Source organism: Pteropus vampyrus, unplaced genomic scaffold (genome assembly GCF_000151845.1).
Source record: "Pteropus vampyrus isolate Shadow unplaced genomic scaffold, Pvam_2.0 Scaffold86, whole genome shotgun sequence".
Taxonomy (NCBI): domain Eukaryota; kingdom Metazoa; phylum Chordata; class Mammalia; order Chiroptera; family Pteropodidae; genus Pteropus; species Pteropus vampyrus.
In genome coordinates, this window is record NW_011888867.1 from 4,897,812 (window position 1) to 4,914,026 (window position 16,215).

The window sequence follows — 16,215 nt, forward strand, 5'->3', positions numbered from 1 at the left end:
AATCAAAATCAAGCTTTTTTTTTTTTTTTTGGAGCAGTTTTGACACCTCTTGGCAAAAGTACAGAAGTGAAGAGGCAGGGTCCCCCCCAAGCTGAAGGAGCAGCGTTGAGGTACGAGAAGGCAGCTCACAGTGACAACTAAAAACTTCAGGTATTTAAAAGTGCCATTACCATTGTTTTTATACTAGCGTCAAAGCAGGAAGGAGTCTGTCTCTAAGAAGATGTATTTTATTTTTAGGGCTGGGAGACTCTTAAAAATACTCCTACCTAAATACCTAACGGGGTAATGCTTTTTCTCAGAGAGTTCTGGAAGGGAGAATGATATAAATGACTAAACTGCCCCTCCCCAGCCCATTCTTCTGCCTCTTTCAGAAAGACTAACAGTTTAACCCTTTGTGCTTCCAGAAAGTCGGCAGACTCCGGCTGTTTGGGGCCAGCTCCGTGACCAACCAGAACAACCAGAACACTTTGTTCTGAGCAAGAAGTTTCCAAGTAGCCGAGAGACCTGTCTGGTAGTAAGCCATAGAGGAAACAGCTGGACTAGAACAGATGTGCATTTTAGAGACTTCTGCACCCCAGCTGCCACCGCTTGTCCTCCACAAATCCCATTAAACGGCTGGGCCAGGGACACAACTAAAGAAAAAGTGTGCAGACTTAACCTTTGGTTAAAAAGAAACATGCAGAGTATGTTTAGTGACCCAAAGCAAACACAACGGATAGGAAAGAATGCTCGCCAGGACGCAGGAATGAGTCCCAGGCTGACAAGTAGCTGCTGCCGACTCAGCAGCCCCAGTACAAGGCTCACCAGGAAGCATTGTTTCTCTGGTCTCAGATGTCACACAATGCCAACAGTTTTTCAGACAAGGCAACCACGGATGACAGCAATTTGGGTGTGTGTGACCTGGCCTCACCCATTCAACCTTATCCAGAAAGCAAAAGAAAGGAGATATCTAAATGAGATCTGTGACACACAAAGCGGCTTCTAAGCCACTGCCCGGCCCCTGAGCTGTCTATACAATGATCTCGCTTCCCCGGTTGGTTGCGGCTGAGCCAGTGAGGACAGTGAAGTGAGGCCAGAAGGCAGCTTTAGGCCACGTTGGGGGAGCGGCAAAACAAGTCTGGCATTTTAAATTACGCCTTTTAAAATCTAGTATCTAACACTTTTAAATCGTGTTTTGAAAAAAAATGAAAGTTTTGAGATAGACAATCAAAAAGACAATTATAGAAAAGGCATTTTGAAAGACAACCGATCCAAGGCTGAGTTACTTTAAAGACACAAAACTGAGCTATTTTCCCTCACTTGGGAGTCAATTTTGACCCTTTTAGACTTTGTACAAGTGACTTAAAGAAAGGGTTCTAGCTGTATTTTGGATGTGTACATTTATCACTAGTTTGAAAACCTTTACTCTTAAAATACTTTCATTTAAAAACAAAACCTCCTGTGGGTCACTGTCTCATGTAATAAAAATAGAAGCTACATTCAAAAAAGACCTTTACATTTAATCTGAACTTCTCTAACAGACGGCTACTATATAATTATATATGGTATAGACAAGGGAAGAAAGAAAAGAAAGGAAGGAAGGAAGGAAGGAAAGAAGGAAGGAAAAGGAAAGGGGGGCAGTCTAAATCTACTAATATTAACTTTAAAAATAAAGTTGAGAGGAAAGTTACTTCAGGGAGCAAACGTGAACGCACTTATGAATCAGATGTTTGTGTTCTTATTAGTGAAAAAGTAACATGCAAAAGCACTGGCAGAAGAAAATGGAAACTGAACCAATAAGTGCTTTCAGATTTCTGCTTGTAACCAAACACAATGAAGTCGTTTATTCTGGCCCCTTGTCTCTTCTTAAAGCTTTGTCACACACTTAGAAGTGTGTCTAGAAGAGGCTGTGGGTGTGTCACATTCTTTTGGAAAACCCCATGGGCTGGCAGGTGATGCTCCCAGTTTCTCCCCGTGTGCAGCATCCAGGGGCCCAGGAGACGGGAAGCTCTGCTCTTTGGCCAGAGTCCTCAATCCCAATCGAGGCGAAAGCAGGAGTCTGAGCAGGTGACTTACTGTATGGCTGAGAGACGAGGTGAGGGGGCTGGACAGGAACCACCTGCGTGGCCGGGCCCAAGGCCGATGGCTCGTCGGCAGCCATGCCCGACTGCTGGAAAGCCAAATCGATCTCTTCATCCGTCAGCCCTGGGAGAGGAGAGCACATAACGGCGGGTGAGTACCTTTTGCCACTGTCCACGGCGGCTAGGAAATCTCCATCGAGAAAAGACCCCCGGAGCCACAGAACGCCTAGCATCCTGGAACTCTGCCTCCCCGATTTCGGATTCTCGGGAACCTCTCTCAGTTGCAATTTAACCTTAAGCGACAGAATATTAGCCTCAACACTGCTTCCAAATGTGGCTCATTCAATTTCCTTAATTTATCCTTGAGTTTATTGCTGCTTTTGAAGTCGCTCCGTACTGCAATTCTCCATTCTTCCCCCGAAAACAGATACCATCAACTGCAAATGTGGCTCATTTTAATCTGTAATGGTGTTAAAAAAAAGAAGGGAAAAAACTAACAATAATGCATGAAAACAGACAGGGAAACAAAAAACTAATTATTGGGTGAGACGACTAATTAGTCTAGATCGTTTCCGAAGACGGGAATAATTTGCTTTATTTTATGACAAATGCAGAAATAAAAAGAAAAATCAGGACTGACTGTGATTAGTATGAATGGGATATAGAATGTAAAGAAGAAAATAAAACAAGAAAACAGATCAAAACAAGGCCAGGCCCAAACTTTCAGATGATTATTACTCTAGCCTATCATAGGCTGCCTATATCGCCTTTGGCTAGTTTTTCTTTCCTCTCCCTTTTTTTTTAAATCTTCCCGACACTTTAAACCACACTGCACATGGGACATCAGGAAATAGCAGGGCGCCATCTGCAGTGGCTACAACATGTGGAGAGGATTTGCCCACGGAGGAATAAAAGGCAACTGAAAATCCCATGAAGACATTTCCAGTGGGCACACAGCTGGAATACTTTTATCGAGTCTGAGGCAGCCGGGGGACGCTGGCTCTGTGGGGAGCAGACAGGGCACCGACCAACCCAAAGAACAGGAACGCAGTGTGGCACCCAGGTGTGAGCAGAACCTGCCTGCTGGGGCGGCTCGGGAAGCACCGCCGTGTGCTCTAGCCCCGAGGGTGGGAAAGGCAGCTGGGAGGTCACTGCCAGTCCACGAAAGACTGAAAGATGGCTCCGGCCAGCCCTGCTGTTCCGGGAATCCCAACGCCCAGTCCAGCCGCAACACGCAGCTTTTAAACCAGGGCCCAGAGCTTTTCCCCAGCTGGCCGGCTCTCCATTAGAGGCCCGCAGCACGGCGCATCTGCCCCTGGGGGTGGATGAAGCACCGGGAGATTCTGAGGAGCAGCATCTTCCAGAGCCTGGTGCCTTTCTCGCTCTGGGCCGAGGGGCTGATGGACACAGCGCATTCACGCCCCACAGCAGAGCGCTGCCTGGCAGCACATCGCGTGGGAGCTGGCTGCAGCCATCCCTCCAATATTCCATGCCCCACCGCAAGTGGTCAGGGGAGATCGCCTAGACGGTCCCGAATGGCCCGGAACCCCTTCCTCCTCTCCGCACTGGGCAGCTGAGATCAGGGCCCATTTAACAGTGCAGCCCCTCACCATTCCCGCCCTGCACGCAGTGCAGCTGGCCAGTCACGCGGGCCAGGCCACACCTCTGCAAGATCTGAGGGCTGCCGGATTGGCCCCGAGCGCACCAGGCCCTCAACACATTGATGGGCAGATGGAAAGGCTGCCGGGGTGCAAAGGGGGGTCATTTACTGGCACTTGGCACCTTCCAAATACAAAGGCTAGACCTGAGTACACGGAGCCGGAGGGGAGACATCCCCCCTCCCAGATTCCCCAGCCTGCTGCAAAGGGGTTGCTTTACCATCTCACTTCCCAAGAACACGGGCAGGGTAGACAGAAGAGCCAGGCAAAAACGGAGAACACGTTTCCTCTCGGGCGTGTGCCAGTCGCCCCTCCTAAACGGGAAGGGGAACCCCTTTCAGGGTGCTCGGAAGACACTGCTTTAACCAGTTCGCAATCAGCCATTAGAGGAGAGAGCGGCACATGCGACGTCAGCACGGGCTGATGGTCACTGGTACACTACGGAATTTTATAAACCTGGTAGTTCGTGTGCCTTGTCAGCCGCTGGCTGCAAATGAGGATAATTTTCCCAAAAGGAGCATTCAGTTGCATTCTCATTTTCCCTTTTGGCTCTTTCAAATATAAACAAGTACGATAATGTTTAACACTGGGGAAATATACAGTAAGTTACAGGCTGTGCTGCGGCCCGAGAGCCGGAGCCGGTTAAAGGGACAGGATTCCCTGCCCAAGCCTCTGCCCTCTGGCCCGAGCTTTTATGAAGCCTATTTTCCTAATAAAACATGTTCCTTGCATTATTGCAGCTGAGCCCACTAGTGAGGCTGCGGTTTAAAGGGCATCAGCACATCCTTCCAAGCTCTTGTTTTTCAGAGACCTTATCGTCTGAGGCTCTAAATTTACACTGGCTGGAATTCTGATATCCCTCGTTCTCCGGAGAGCCAGGATTTTGATTCAGTTACATAAAGTGAATCATTTTTCTTCTCTTAAAAAAATAAGCATTTTAATGATCTCACTGAATAATATAATTTCAGAGCTGGACTGTTGTTCCAGCCACTGCCTTCATTTAACAGATAAAAAAAGCTGAGGCCCAAGGAGGGCACAAAATCTGCCTCAAATCATACAGTCAGGGCATGGTACCCCCGGATGACAACCCAAGGCCCTCCATCTCCAGCCTGGTGACTTCCCGCGACAGCACAGTTAACAAAAACATCAAAGGGCAGACAGCAAAATTGTCTTACGTCTTCGATCTTGTGAAAGAGGTTTAGCTAAGGGCTAAACTGTCTTCTCTCGTCCCCACATGGCACCAAACACAAGTAAGAGCCCAGGAATACAGTTTTGGGGCTGTGTCAAAGCAAAACAGAAACGCAACGCCTGGGTCCTACCTGCAAATGACACCTGTACTTTTTCGACATGACCAGAGTGACAAGGGTAGAGTGACCTCATCTCATTCTAATATTCAACCCCCAAAGAAATCCAAAGGCCTCTCGCAGATTGGTGCCTACGCTTTCCTGGTGTCCTCGTCCTATGAGTGTCTCCAGCTTAGGATTCCACAGACCCGGCTCAGGATTCTACAGGTCACTCAGGTGACTCGTCTGGGACTTTTGGAGACTGGGGGGTGGGGTCCATCTCTTCAGCCCCAGGAGCTGAAAGGCCCTTTCCTTTAGGGAAGAGGTGCTGCCCCAGGACCCAAGACAGCCAGGTGCCTACCCGCCCCGCTGACAGACACACTGGAGAGCTCAGACGAGACCTTGCAGAATCCAAAAGGTTAAACGGAATAATAAAGGGAACTGCCAATTGTAAGTGAATTATATTTGGCTCTGAAAGCTGAGGCACAGGCTATATTATAAAAGGCATCTCTTCGCGTTGTTTACCATCACCCTGACTAATGCAGACCTTTTTTTTTTTGTTTTAAATAATCTCATGCAAATTAGACACACACACTTCCTTCCAGTTGATTGCTATCTGCAAGGAATAATCTAACCGCAGAGGGACTGAGCAAGGGCTGAGCAGAGATGGGAGCAAAGGGTGTCGCCGTCCTGTGGCAGGCAAAACTCCTCCCTCCCCTACCTGTCTTCCTTCAGCTGCTGCCTTTGGGAGAATGAGCCAGTTTTAATAAAGCCTAAATTCTTCTTTCAGTTGGGGTGTCAACTGCAGTATCTGACATCACCAGCACTGCATTTCGAGGCTGTTTGAGTAAACTCACCGCTGCCGCTTGATGGTTTCAAGGGCCATCAGCCCCCTCCCCCTCCCCTCCCGCCGTGACACTGACAATTAAAATATATTACTGGTAAAGAGCAAAACTCAAAGTCCTGCTCACTTACTCCGCCCACTCACTAGCCTTAGTCAAGAGGAGAAGGGACAGGGGACTTGGTGAGCAGGAGGAGCCGGATGCCTGGCTCTGAGAGGCAGCGTGTCATTTCGCCTTTAAGGCCACGGCTGCCTGATTTGCAAAACTGAGAGCTCTCAATTCAGACCCAAGTGTGCAAATGAAGCCCTAGCCCTGGAATCAGCATGGACCTTCTGACCTCTCATTCAGGGCACTGTGTGCCCTCCAAACCCGACTCCCCTTATAGGCAGTCAGACTCCCCTTACAGGGAGGCAGCCATCGCCGCCTGCAGAAGTCCCCAGAGACTTCTTTCCAACACTTTCTCCAGGGTAGGGGTCTTGAAAAGAGCCGACAAGTGAGCTACGTTCTGTTGACCACTGAACAGAATGGCCTCAGGGCTGCCACACCCATTTATTTTTATCCCTTAGAAGATACACAGATTTGTTTTCTTTTTCTAAAGGCTTCCGTTAAAATGCAAACAAACCCAAACCCTTGGACTTTTGTGAGCTGCAGCCTCTGGGGTGTGAGAAGGGTGCCGCAGGGCCCTTTGCCACAGGTCAGACAAAACCTGGCGTGGGGAAGGGCCAACTTTTCCCTGCGGGACCGGCTGGGCCGGGGCTTCTCAGAACAAGTAACCCCAACGCCGTCCCCAGGGACCGCCCAGCACTGCCACAGGCCTGGCTCTGTGCAGGTGAAGCAGAGAGCGGTGTTTGCCTCTTTCAGGGCAAACCAGCACCAGGACGGCAGGCTTAGGAATAGTCTGGAAATGAGCAAGGTAATGAACGCCCGACAGCACCTTCCAGGTTTATGATGAAAACGTGCAGCCGGACAGGGACTAAGGACCAGGGCCAGAGGGCTGGTGGCAAAGGGCGGCGGTTCCGGGCTGGCCACCCTGGCCATCTTCCTCCCCACCAGAGACTCACGGAGACTGAGCAGGGTCACCTCTCTCAGAACCCAGCCAGCTATCTACCCATGCACACTCTGGAAGGAGATGAGGCAGAGGAGACAGCTGGCTAAAAATATTCCCCAAATTAAAAGAAAAACCAACTCTCTCCTAGGAAAGGTTAGGGGAGGGGAAAGGGAAAAAAGTATTTTTTTATTTTATTTTATTAACATTTTGTTGGAACAGTAGAGTACAATAAGGACTCTCAGAGCCTCTAAAAGTCGTTGGATGACCTGTAGACCCCTATTTCCCAGTGCCTTGTATAAAATTGAATTTTTTAAACATAAATTACACGTAATGACGACACTGTAAAAACTAACAGTAATGGAAAGCTGTGCTGTATTTCATTAGCCTGTATTATTCCGTGCCACCTGATCCAGCCGGGCCTTGTTTATGAGTTAGTGTGTTAGCAGATGCCGATGGAAGCATTTGCTTCGACCTTGCTCTTCTCATTGGGGCATGAAATTACGACGGCAGCACCTTGATATTACAGCCATAAATACAGTAAACTGCAAATTTAAGCCAACGGCTCCTATTGTCTCTGAACATAAAGCTGATCGGTATTTATTTAAAAGGAGAACAAAAAAAATATTATATATCACCTTGTTTATGGGGCCTCCCCCACCCACTTTCTAATCTCCTCCCCTGGCCCCCCAACCTGTCTAATTCACTTGGTTAAAATATTAAGTAAATAAGCCAAATGCTCTCTTCTCCACTGATGAACTGTTCCCAGGCAGCGAAAACAGTTTTTGAGAAAACTAGTTCCAAGTATTGTTAGCCTGAATGAAAGAGTTTTTACAAGTAAGAACTGATCTGAGGATGGAGCTGGTTTTCACCAGCCTGACACTGACACGTAAATTCGAGAACGAGACACGAGACTCTCCCTTCTCCTAAAGGAGGAAAGTTCGAACGCCAGGAGACAGAGTTGCTGGGGATGCCCTAAAACTGAACGCCCTCTCGGTACCCTTCCAAAAATCGTTAGGTAGAAACGCTATTTCAAAAAGCAGCAAAACACTGCCTCCTGCCACCTAAGGAAAGAAAAATCTCTCACCAAGAATATAATTCTCGTCTCAACACAGGCAGCCGGGGACCTCTCATTAAAACTCGCACCGATCCCCTCCTTATCCCAGTGAACCATAAAGACAATATATCCTTTAAATGCATTAAATGTGCAAGAAAAATAAACACAAAGACAAAAGGACACTAGCTATCACCCGGCCACGTCTCCTGGTATAAATCACCAAGTAAAAAGCCAGTGCGGAACGCACTGCACAGCTAGCTTAGGCGGAGGGCGCCGGCAGGCACATGTCTCGCTGTAAGCGAAAGAGGGCGGGTCTGCCCTCCCGAAGAAGTCGGTGGGCAAGGACCTCTGCCTCCCAGAAAACCGAAGGGAGATGTGAAACCTCCCTTCCAGGGCCGAGTCTGGAGCTTCCGAAGGGTTAGTGGTGGAGATGGCAGAATGTCAGTCAGCAGGCAGGCTCTGCGGAGTGAAGCCCGCCGCCGGGCCATTGTGGCAGTAAATGAAATGCAAGTTTAATCTCAAATCGCACAGGCTGGGGTCACAGGATCCCGGGCCCCGTGATATCAACGACGCGGCCGACTCGACCAAGATCAAAACTTTTTGTGCGTTTACTTCTGATACGTCATCCCACAAGGCAGGCGCGCTCCCCTGCAGCCCTCGGCTATTTCAGCCACACCAGTCACTGAGCTTAGCTCCTTCCGCATAAGGAGGAAACTTCCCTGTAAAATTTATGGGGCCTCTCTGGGGAGTAGTATAACTGGAGAACAAGACAGAAGTGAGCGGCCCCTCCGTGTAACACAAATTGAGATCTCTCGTACGAAAGACTGGGAGGGTTTCCAATCAGCATCCATGATGTCTATTTTTAGATCTATAATCTAAAGGGTTTTTTTTCTTTTAATCTTTCTGCTAAATTAAAAACAAAAATAAAGAGGAGTGATTTTGATATCTGATCACCAATTCCAAAGGATTAATAGCATAATGAATATCATTGCCGGCTGTCACGGGCAGCGGTGTGAAATCAGGCAGGACTCTGTCAACAGGCGGAGGAGTCAGCCCTGCAATGAACAAGTCCTAGGGAAGGAACTGTGACGATCAGGAATCACTGCCTCCTGAATGCCAAAGGCCAGGTCAGCCAGAGGTGTGTTTGCGCATATGTGGAAAAGCCAAATTAATAAACATTTTCAACTATACTCGAATCTTGCTCCTGTTTTGGAAGAGGCAGTAAAGTTTGTTTAAAAAAAAAAAAAATTCACCTTTGACAACCAACCAAAGAAATTCAGATCTGGAGAGCTCATCTGGTCTATTCCGTTCTGTTTCCTCTTCCTTCGGTTTTACAGACCCCAGTGAGGGGCGGTGACTGTCTCAAAGCCCTGGAGGCAGAACTGGATTCCCAACCCGGTGCTCTTTTTACTGGCCGGGGCCAAGCACAGGCAGCCTGCGTGCCTGCTCCCCTGTGCTCTGACACAGCACATCTTAAATAAGCAAAGGCTTAGGCTCAGCCACCTCAAAAAAAGAAGAGAAACAAAAAGAATATGTGGAGCATAGGGGAAACTAGGCAAAGGGTACATGGAACCTCTATGATAGATAGACAGACAGACAGGTGTACACATACATACAAACACATCTATGTAGTTGTGTGTCCATGCACATAATAGAGATAAGAAATGAGTACCACTGCTTATAGAGGAAGAGGAGCTGGTAGCTGGGGGTAGAGACTGAAGGCTGATTTTTTTTCATTGTATATTCTTATAAACTGTGTTCCATGGGAATATATTCCTGACTCGAAAGAATAAATTATTTTTAAAGAAAAAAACACTTGGAGGGGAAAAAAAGAATCCTTAAACAAAATCACTTAGAATGGTTATCCCCATTTTCTGGAAGAGAAAAACCAAGACAGAAAAAAAGGCACAGAAGTGTGCCCAGGAGCTGGGATTAGAATGACAGACACCATTTCTGATTTCTTCCTTAACCCGTTGTGGCTGTAACCACAGCAGCCAAGTACAAGGTGGTTTTTTTTTAATGTGTTTTTAAAAGGCAGGCATCTGTTCTATTTTGACACATCCTGGCTGCCCAAATGTTTCTTTTGAGCTCTAAATATTTGCTTCGCAATGGAAATGTTTCCATCACTGCAACAAAACAAACATTTGCTTTGGGATCGCGGGGAGAACCATACGCTGCCGTTGCGCTGTTTCCTATGTCACTCGAAACAGTCTGATTTATGAAACAACTGTACTGAAGGACACAAATCAAGTGGAGATTTTTGTTCCTTAGGAAAACCCTGTCAGAAATAGTTCAGTGCACCAAAGCACACTCTTCAGTTAGCCGAATGTTACAAATGATCCATGTTTGTTGGGGTTTGCTTTTCATCTTGAATCTTAAAAATGTGATCAGGGGCCTTATTATTTTGGCATTCATCTTACTTCCTAAAGTTTTAAATTACCGTGCAACTGTCAGATTTAAGTACTCATATCAATCTGATAGTAAGACATTAAAACATGCTATGTTCTAATAGGTCGATACATAAATTATTTTGCCACCACCTATTTGTGTAGCTCAAATGAATCTGGTATTGGCTGCTACTGTCAACCTTATTAGTGGAGAGGCACATACTTTGTACTCAACAAATCCATCCATATTTGAGTGCTTATTTTGCTAGGCAACATGAGAGCCGAGACCTCATGTTCCCAGCCTGTGAAATGGCAACCTCCCTAAGACCTCTGCCCCCCCCAATTTCTTATGCTGGATGAGTGTTTTGCTTATTTTCTACATATAACACATGTAATGTTATATGATATATAAACATGATTTATAATATGTAGATACCTCTATTGATAATAAAAACAGCACATGACAACTGCAGAAAACATGAAAAATAAAGAAAAGCATAGAAGATTTTTGAAATTTCATATTTCCACTCTCCATCCAGAAATAACAGCCACAACTTATTACAGTGTCAAAGAATGTTTCAGGAGCTTTTTACATTTTTAACTCTCTGAATCCCAGCAGTAATCCTGCACAGGGGCCCTAAGGCACACAACGTCACTGTGTTTGTGGCACCTGTGGAACCGTGCAGTGCCAAACCCATGTGGGCACAGGTGGCAGTGGTGTCCCCACGAAACAGGTGCTTCATTCTCCCCACCTGACAGAAGAGGAAGCAGCCTCTCTACGATTCCAGTGCCTGTGAGTGGGAAGCAGGGCACGAGACCGGTCAGGCAGGCTTCTGAGCCAGGGTCTCCCCACGACGCCATGACATGAGGGAATATTCCAGATCTTCGTTCAACTTGAAAGGGACTCCTAAGATACCATTCAGATGTGTTGGTAAAGTTATTAAGACTCAATTTTTCTCACATTAAAAATGACTTTTTTACTCAAAGCTGCCAAGGGTTCTGTGGAAGTGAAAACTGAGAAACTTCTTGAAGACAATTCGGAACTCTTCATCTCAAGAGTATTTAAAAATGTTCATACCCTTTGACAATAATTTTACTTCTAAGAAATAATAAAACAATGTAGTATAACGTACAAAGATGGTCCATCACTATATTTTTAATACTAGCAAAAATTTCAACAATGTAAATGTCCAAAGAGGAATGATTAGGCAAGTTATGACATATTTCGATAATGTAATAATATTCAAACGTTCGCATTCATATGAACAATTTCTGATGACACAGTAAAAGGCTTTTGATACATTAAGACATAAAAAGCAGATGCTATAGTCACAGCATGATCTCAATTACATTTTTTAAAAGAACAAAAGGAAGCAGTAGGGTTGCATCATTTTAACTTAATCTGAATTCATCGTACAATGTTCAGAAGGAAAGAGAAGGGAAATGAGACTGTAAACAGTGGGGAGGGCCCACCGTTTCATCCATCCCGGGAGGGTGGTGCCTTCAGTGAGCTAGAGAGGGGAGGCTTGAATTTACTATCTGCTCGCCGACTCAGCCCCGCACACACCCTCAGTCTGAACACCCTCGTCCAGGGCATTTTCCCCCGTACATCTTGGCACCCGTCCACAGAGCAAACCATATCATCTGCTGGTAAACCAAAGACCTGTTTCATCGTGAAGGAAAATGTGGCTGTACTGGACTTACTGAGAGGCAAAACGCCAGTCTCCTGCAGAATTCCTTTCTAAGGAGTTTTCAGCAATTATCTTAAAAATTAATATTTGATAGATATATTCTCATAGTACATTCTGTATCCTAAAGATACAAAAAGGTATATAGCAAAGTCTCCTCACTCCTGCCACCTGGTCACCCAGTTATATCTTCCAGAGGCAAGCACTGCTACTAGTTTCTCGTGTGGACCTTCTAGAAAAAGTCTATGAATGTACAAGTGCGCTCATATATTCACATCATAACATGTATTTTATACGTGTGTACGTATGTGTATATATATTTTCATACAAATAATAGCATGGTATGGTATAAACACTATTCTATGCCTTGCTATTTCTGATAAACCTTAGAGAGCATTCCATGTTAGCATCTACAGAGTTCCCTCGTGCTAGTCAATGGCTATAAGGTATTCCATTAAATGGACGTACCATAATTCATTTAACTTGTCCCCTACTGAACATTTACCATTACAGACACAGCCCCAGTACACACCCTGACACATGCCATTTGCGCACATGCAAGTATGTCCCTGGAAGCAGGCTCAGATGCGTGGTTTTAATTTCGATAGGTGTTGACAAACTGCCCCCTCAGAGCTGGTTTCCACTTACGGTCCCACCCATATGCATGTGTCTGTTCCTGCAACCTCGCCTACGTGATGCTATGCTGCCATCAAGTTTTTTAACTGTCACTCTGAAAGGTAAAAAAAAAAAAAGGTCTCATTGTAGTTTTAAGTAAACTTTTGTTGGCATTCTATATACAGGGAGGCACGCGAATCCTAAGCGTATGGCTTAATGAACTGTCACACGGTGAAAACTTCCATATAACTACCAGCCAGATAAAAACACAGAAAAGCAGCCTCCAGGAGCACCCCTCATGTCTCCTCCCAGGCTCCCCTTATCTTCCAACACCACGGCCGAGTCTGCTTATTTTCGCTCTTCACTTGGTGACACAGAGCGCATTCTGCCCCACAGGGCCTGTTTCGCTCGGCGCTGTTTGTGGGATTCACCCAGGCCGGCACGCGTGGCCACGGTTCACTCTCTTAACTGCCGCGCAGTGCTCTTAGCCAGGACGAGAATGGACCGCAACTTAGGTATTCGTTCCCAGTCTGGGACAGTCTATGAACAGTGATGCCGCTATCAAAACCCTTACGTGTCAGGGAGCTGCTGGACCACCGCGGCATGCACATTTTCAGCTTTAACAGACGCTCCGATAGTTCCCGAAGTGCTATGCCCACTCGGCTCACACCAGGAGTAACGAGGAGTCCCAGCTGTCCCCCATCTAACACCGAAGCCCTCAGTTTTTCAGTTTTAGCTATTCTGGTGGGTATGAAGTGACAGTCCATGCTTGCTGATTTTAACTTGCATTTCTCTGATAACTCATGAGGGTGAACATCTCATATACTCTGTGTTTCTTGGGTACAGTGTCATACCTACGTATGTGATATGTCATACTTTTCAAAATTTTTCAGTTACAGCTGACATACAATATCATGTCAGTTTCAGGTATAGAACAGTGGCCATCTTATGAAATGATCACCCTATATAATATTTATATCCATTTAAAAAAGGGTTAAGTTTGTTAACCGTGTTGTTGAATCTTGTTTTTCTGTACTACCAAATTATCGAGAAAAGTGTTTTAAAACTTTCCATTATGACAGGTTTGGCTGGTTCTCCTTTCAGTTCTGCCCATTTTTGCTTTATGTACATTGAAGCTATGTCACCAAGAATATACTTAGAAATGTGAAGCCTTCCTGGTGACTGACTACTCTGAAATTCCTTTATTTCTCACTCCACTTTTACGTCCATCTTGAGGTCAGTACCAGGCTTCTTTCGGTTAAAGTCTGCATGGTGTCTTTTTCCATCACTTTACTTTTAATCTTATGTCTTTTCATTAAAAGTGTGTTTGATGTCAGCAGCACTGAATTGGGTTTAGGTTTTTCATTTTCAATCTAATCTTGACAAACTGCTTCTAATGGAGCAGTCTATTTACAATTAATGTAAACACTGCAATTTTGGGGTTTATAGCTTTCATCTCACGATTTGTTTTCCTTTTGATCTCTTTAATGCCCTCTTTTCTCTCTCTTCTTGCTAACTTTTAAATTCAGTTTTTCCTCTCTATTAACTTGTAGTCAAGGTGGTTTCTGATGGATTTCTCCACTGTAAAGTTACTAACTTTCCTTTTGTAGTTATGAAATAGCTTGGAGGAGATACTTTGCTATTTCTCTTCAAACTTTCACCTGCTAATTTTAGCACCCATCAGTGATTTTGTCTGTGATGATAATTACTGTGGTGTTTGCCTAATGGGGGAATCTTCAATTTTTAAGAGTGAAAGGGACCCCGAGACTAAAATGTTTGAGAACCGATGCCCCGGATGTCACAGTACAACCTCGACGTACTATGGTTTTATATACCCGATGAATCTTATCACTTTGCCAACGATTCTAGACTTAGAACACTTTCAGTCCGTCCCTGCACCCGGTTATTGTCATTTCAATTGCACGTGTATTTTAGACCCCACGAGAAAGACATTATTACTGTATAATACAGCCAACATTCCTCTCCATGCCCTTCCTTTGCTCTTCGTCCCTTCCTGCATTTCTGTGTTTTCATGCAGAATCATTTTCTTTCTGCCCAAAGACTCCATTATTTCCTTCAGTGCGGGTGTGCGGGCAACAAATTCTGTTTTCTTTATCTGCAAGTGCCTGTATTGTCCTTCGTTTTAAAAAAGTGCTGCATTGTGAAATAATTTCAGACTTCCAGAAAAGGTGCAAGAATAGAACAAAGAATTCTCATATTCTTCAAATTCTCGTGTTCTTTAGATGTATCACCTTTTCTTTATTATTCCCTATCAATCTACTGATATATTTATTTTCCCTGAAGTGCCTGAGATCTAGGTTACAGACATGATGCCTCTTTCTCCCTAAATATTTCGGTATTCATTTCTTGATGTGGGGAGGGGGCAGTTCTTGCTCGTACATAATCACAGTACAAGTATCAAAATCAAGAAGTTAACATTGTTAAATTTCTATATGTAGCTCTGACTTCTCTTCTGACCTCAATTCACATTAAATCCACCTGCCTGCCTTATACCCCTGCTTGGATGTCTAACTTAGGGGTCCCCAAACCCGGGCTGTAGACCAGTACTGCACTCTCCATGGCCTGTTAGGAACCGGGCCGCACAGCAGGAGGTGAGTGGCAAGTGAGCGAGCAAAGCTTCACCTGTATTTGCAGCCGCTCCCCAGCACTAGCATCACCGCCTCAGCTCAGCCTCAGATCACTGGGCATTAGATGCTCATAGGAGCACTGGTCCCTAGTGCCAGAAAGGTTGGGGACCGCTGGCACAAATCTCAAACTTAGTATATCTAACACTGAGCTCCCAATCTTGCCCGACCAATCTGCTCCATGCATGCCTAGTTAGCAGCAAGTCCATCCCTCCAGTCTCTTTCAGACTCCAGATCCAGCGAATCAGGATATTCTGTTGGATGTTCTTTGAAACAACATTCAGGGGTCCGGAGAGTGCATCCCTCCACTTGGCTGGTCCCCCGGCTCCCACACCTGCTCTCCACTCATCTGCTATTAAGGCAGCAGCCAGGGGGATGCTACTAAAGCTCAAGTCAGATCACACCACTCCCCTGCTTAAAACCCCGATGGTCCCCACCTTACCAAAAGTAAAGGCAGAGCCCGCACATGGGTCGATACCGCCCTGCACTGCCTCACTGCCTGCCATGCTGTGAGCTCGCCTCTCACGTCGCTCCACCTCGACTACGCACTGGCCTCCTCCGCTCCTAGAACGGGCCAGGCGGGCTCCCTCCTCGGGCTTCCGCATGGGAGGTTCCCTTTTCCCAGAACTCTTTCTCCCCAGAAATCTGCCTGGCTCGCTTCCTCATTTTCTTCAAGTTTCTGCTCAAATGTCACCTCAGTGGGGCCTTTCCAGGCCATTCTACTTAAAACTGCAACCTTCCAAGAACTCTTTAGTGCCCTTACTCCACACTGCCACTGCTTACATTTTATTCCGCTTACTGCTGTCTCCCTGTCTCCCCTCCATTAGAGGGTAAGCTCCACGAAGGCAGGGATGTGGGGCTATTTTACCCACTGCTGTTATTCCCAGCACCCAGAACAGTGCTTAGGTTCTACTGGCACCTGCTAGGTGTTCAGC

At 46.0% G+C, this 16,215-nt stretch overlaps 1 protein-coding gene across 5 annotated transcripts in view; it reads right to left on the reverse strand.

The window, feature by feature from the left end:
• PEX14 (peroxisomal biogenesis factor 14) overlaps window positions 1–16,215 on the reverse strand; it is a 121,954-nt gene that overhangs the window by 24,213 nt on the left and 81,526 nt on the right. For all 5 annotated transcript variants that reach the window (XM_011363569.2, XM_011363570.2, XM_023532639.1 and 2 more), the window contains one exon: window positions 2,056–2,184. In XM_011363569.2, coding sequence (XP_011361871.1) covers window positions 2,056–2,184 — 129 coding nt within the window. The remainder of the gene's footprint in view (window positions 1–2,055; window positions 2,185–16,215) is intronic.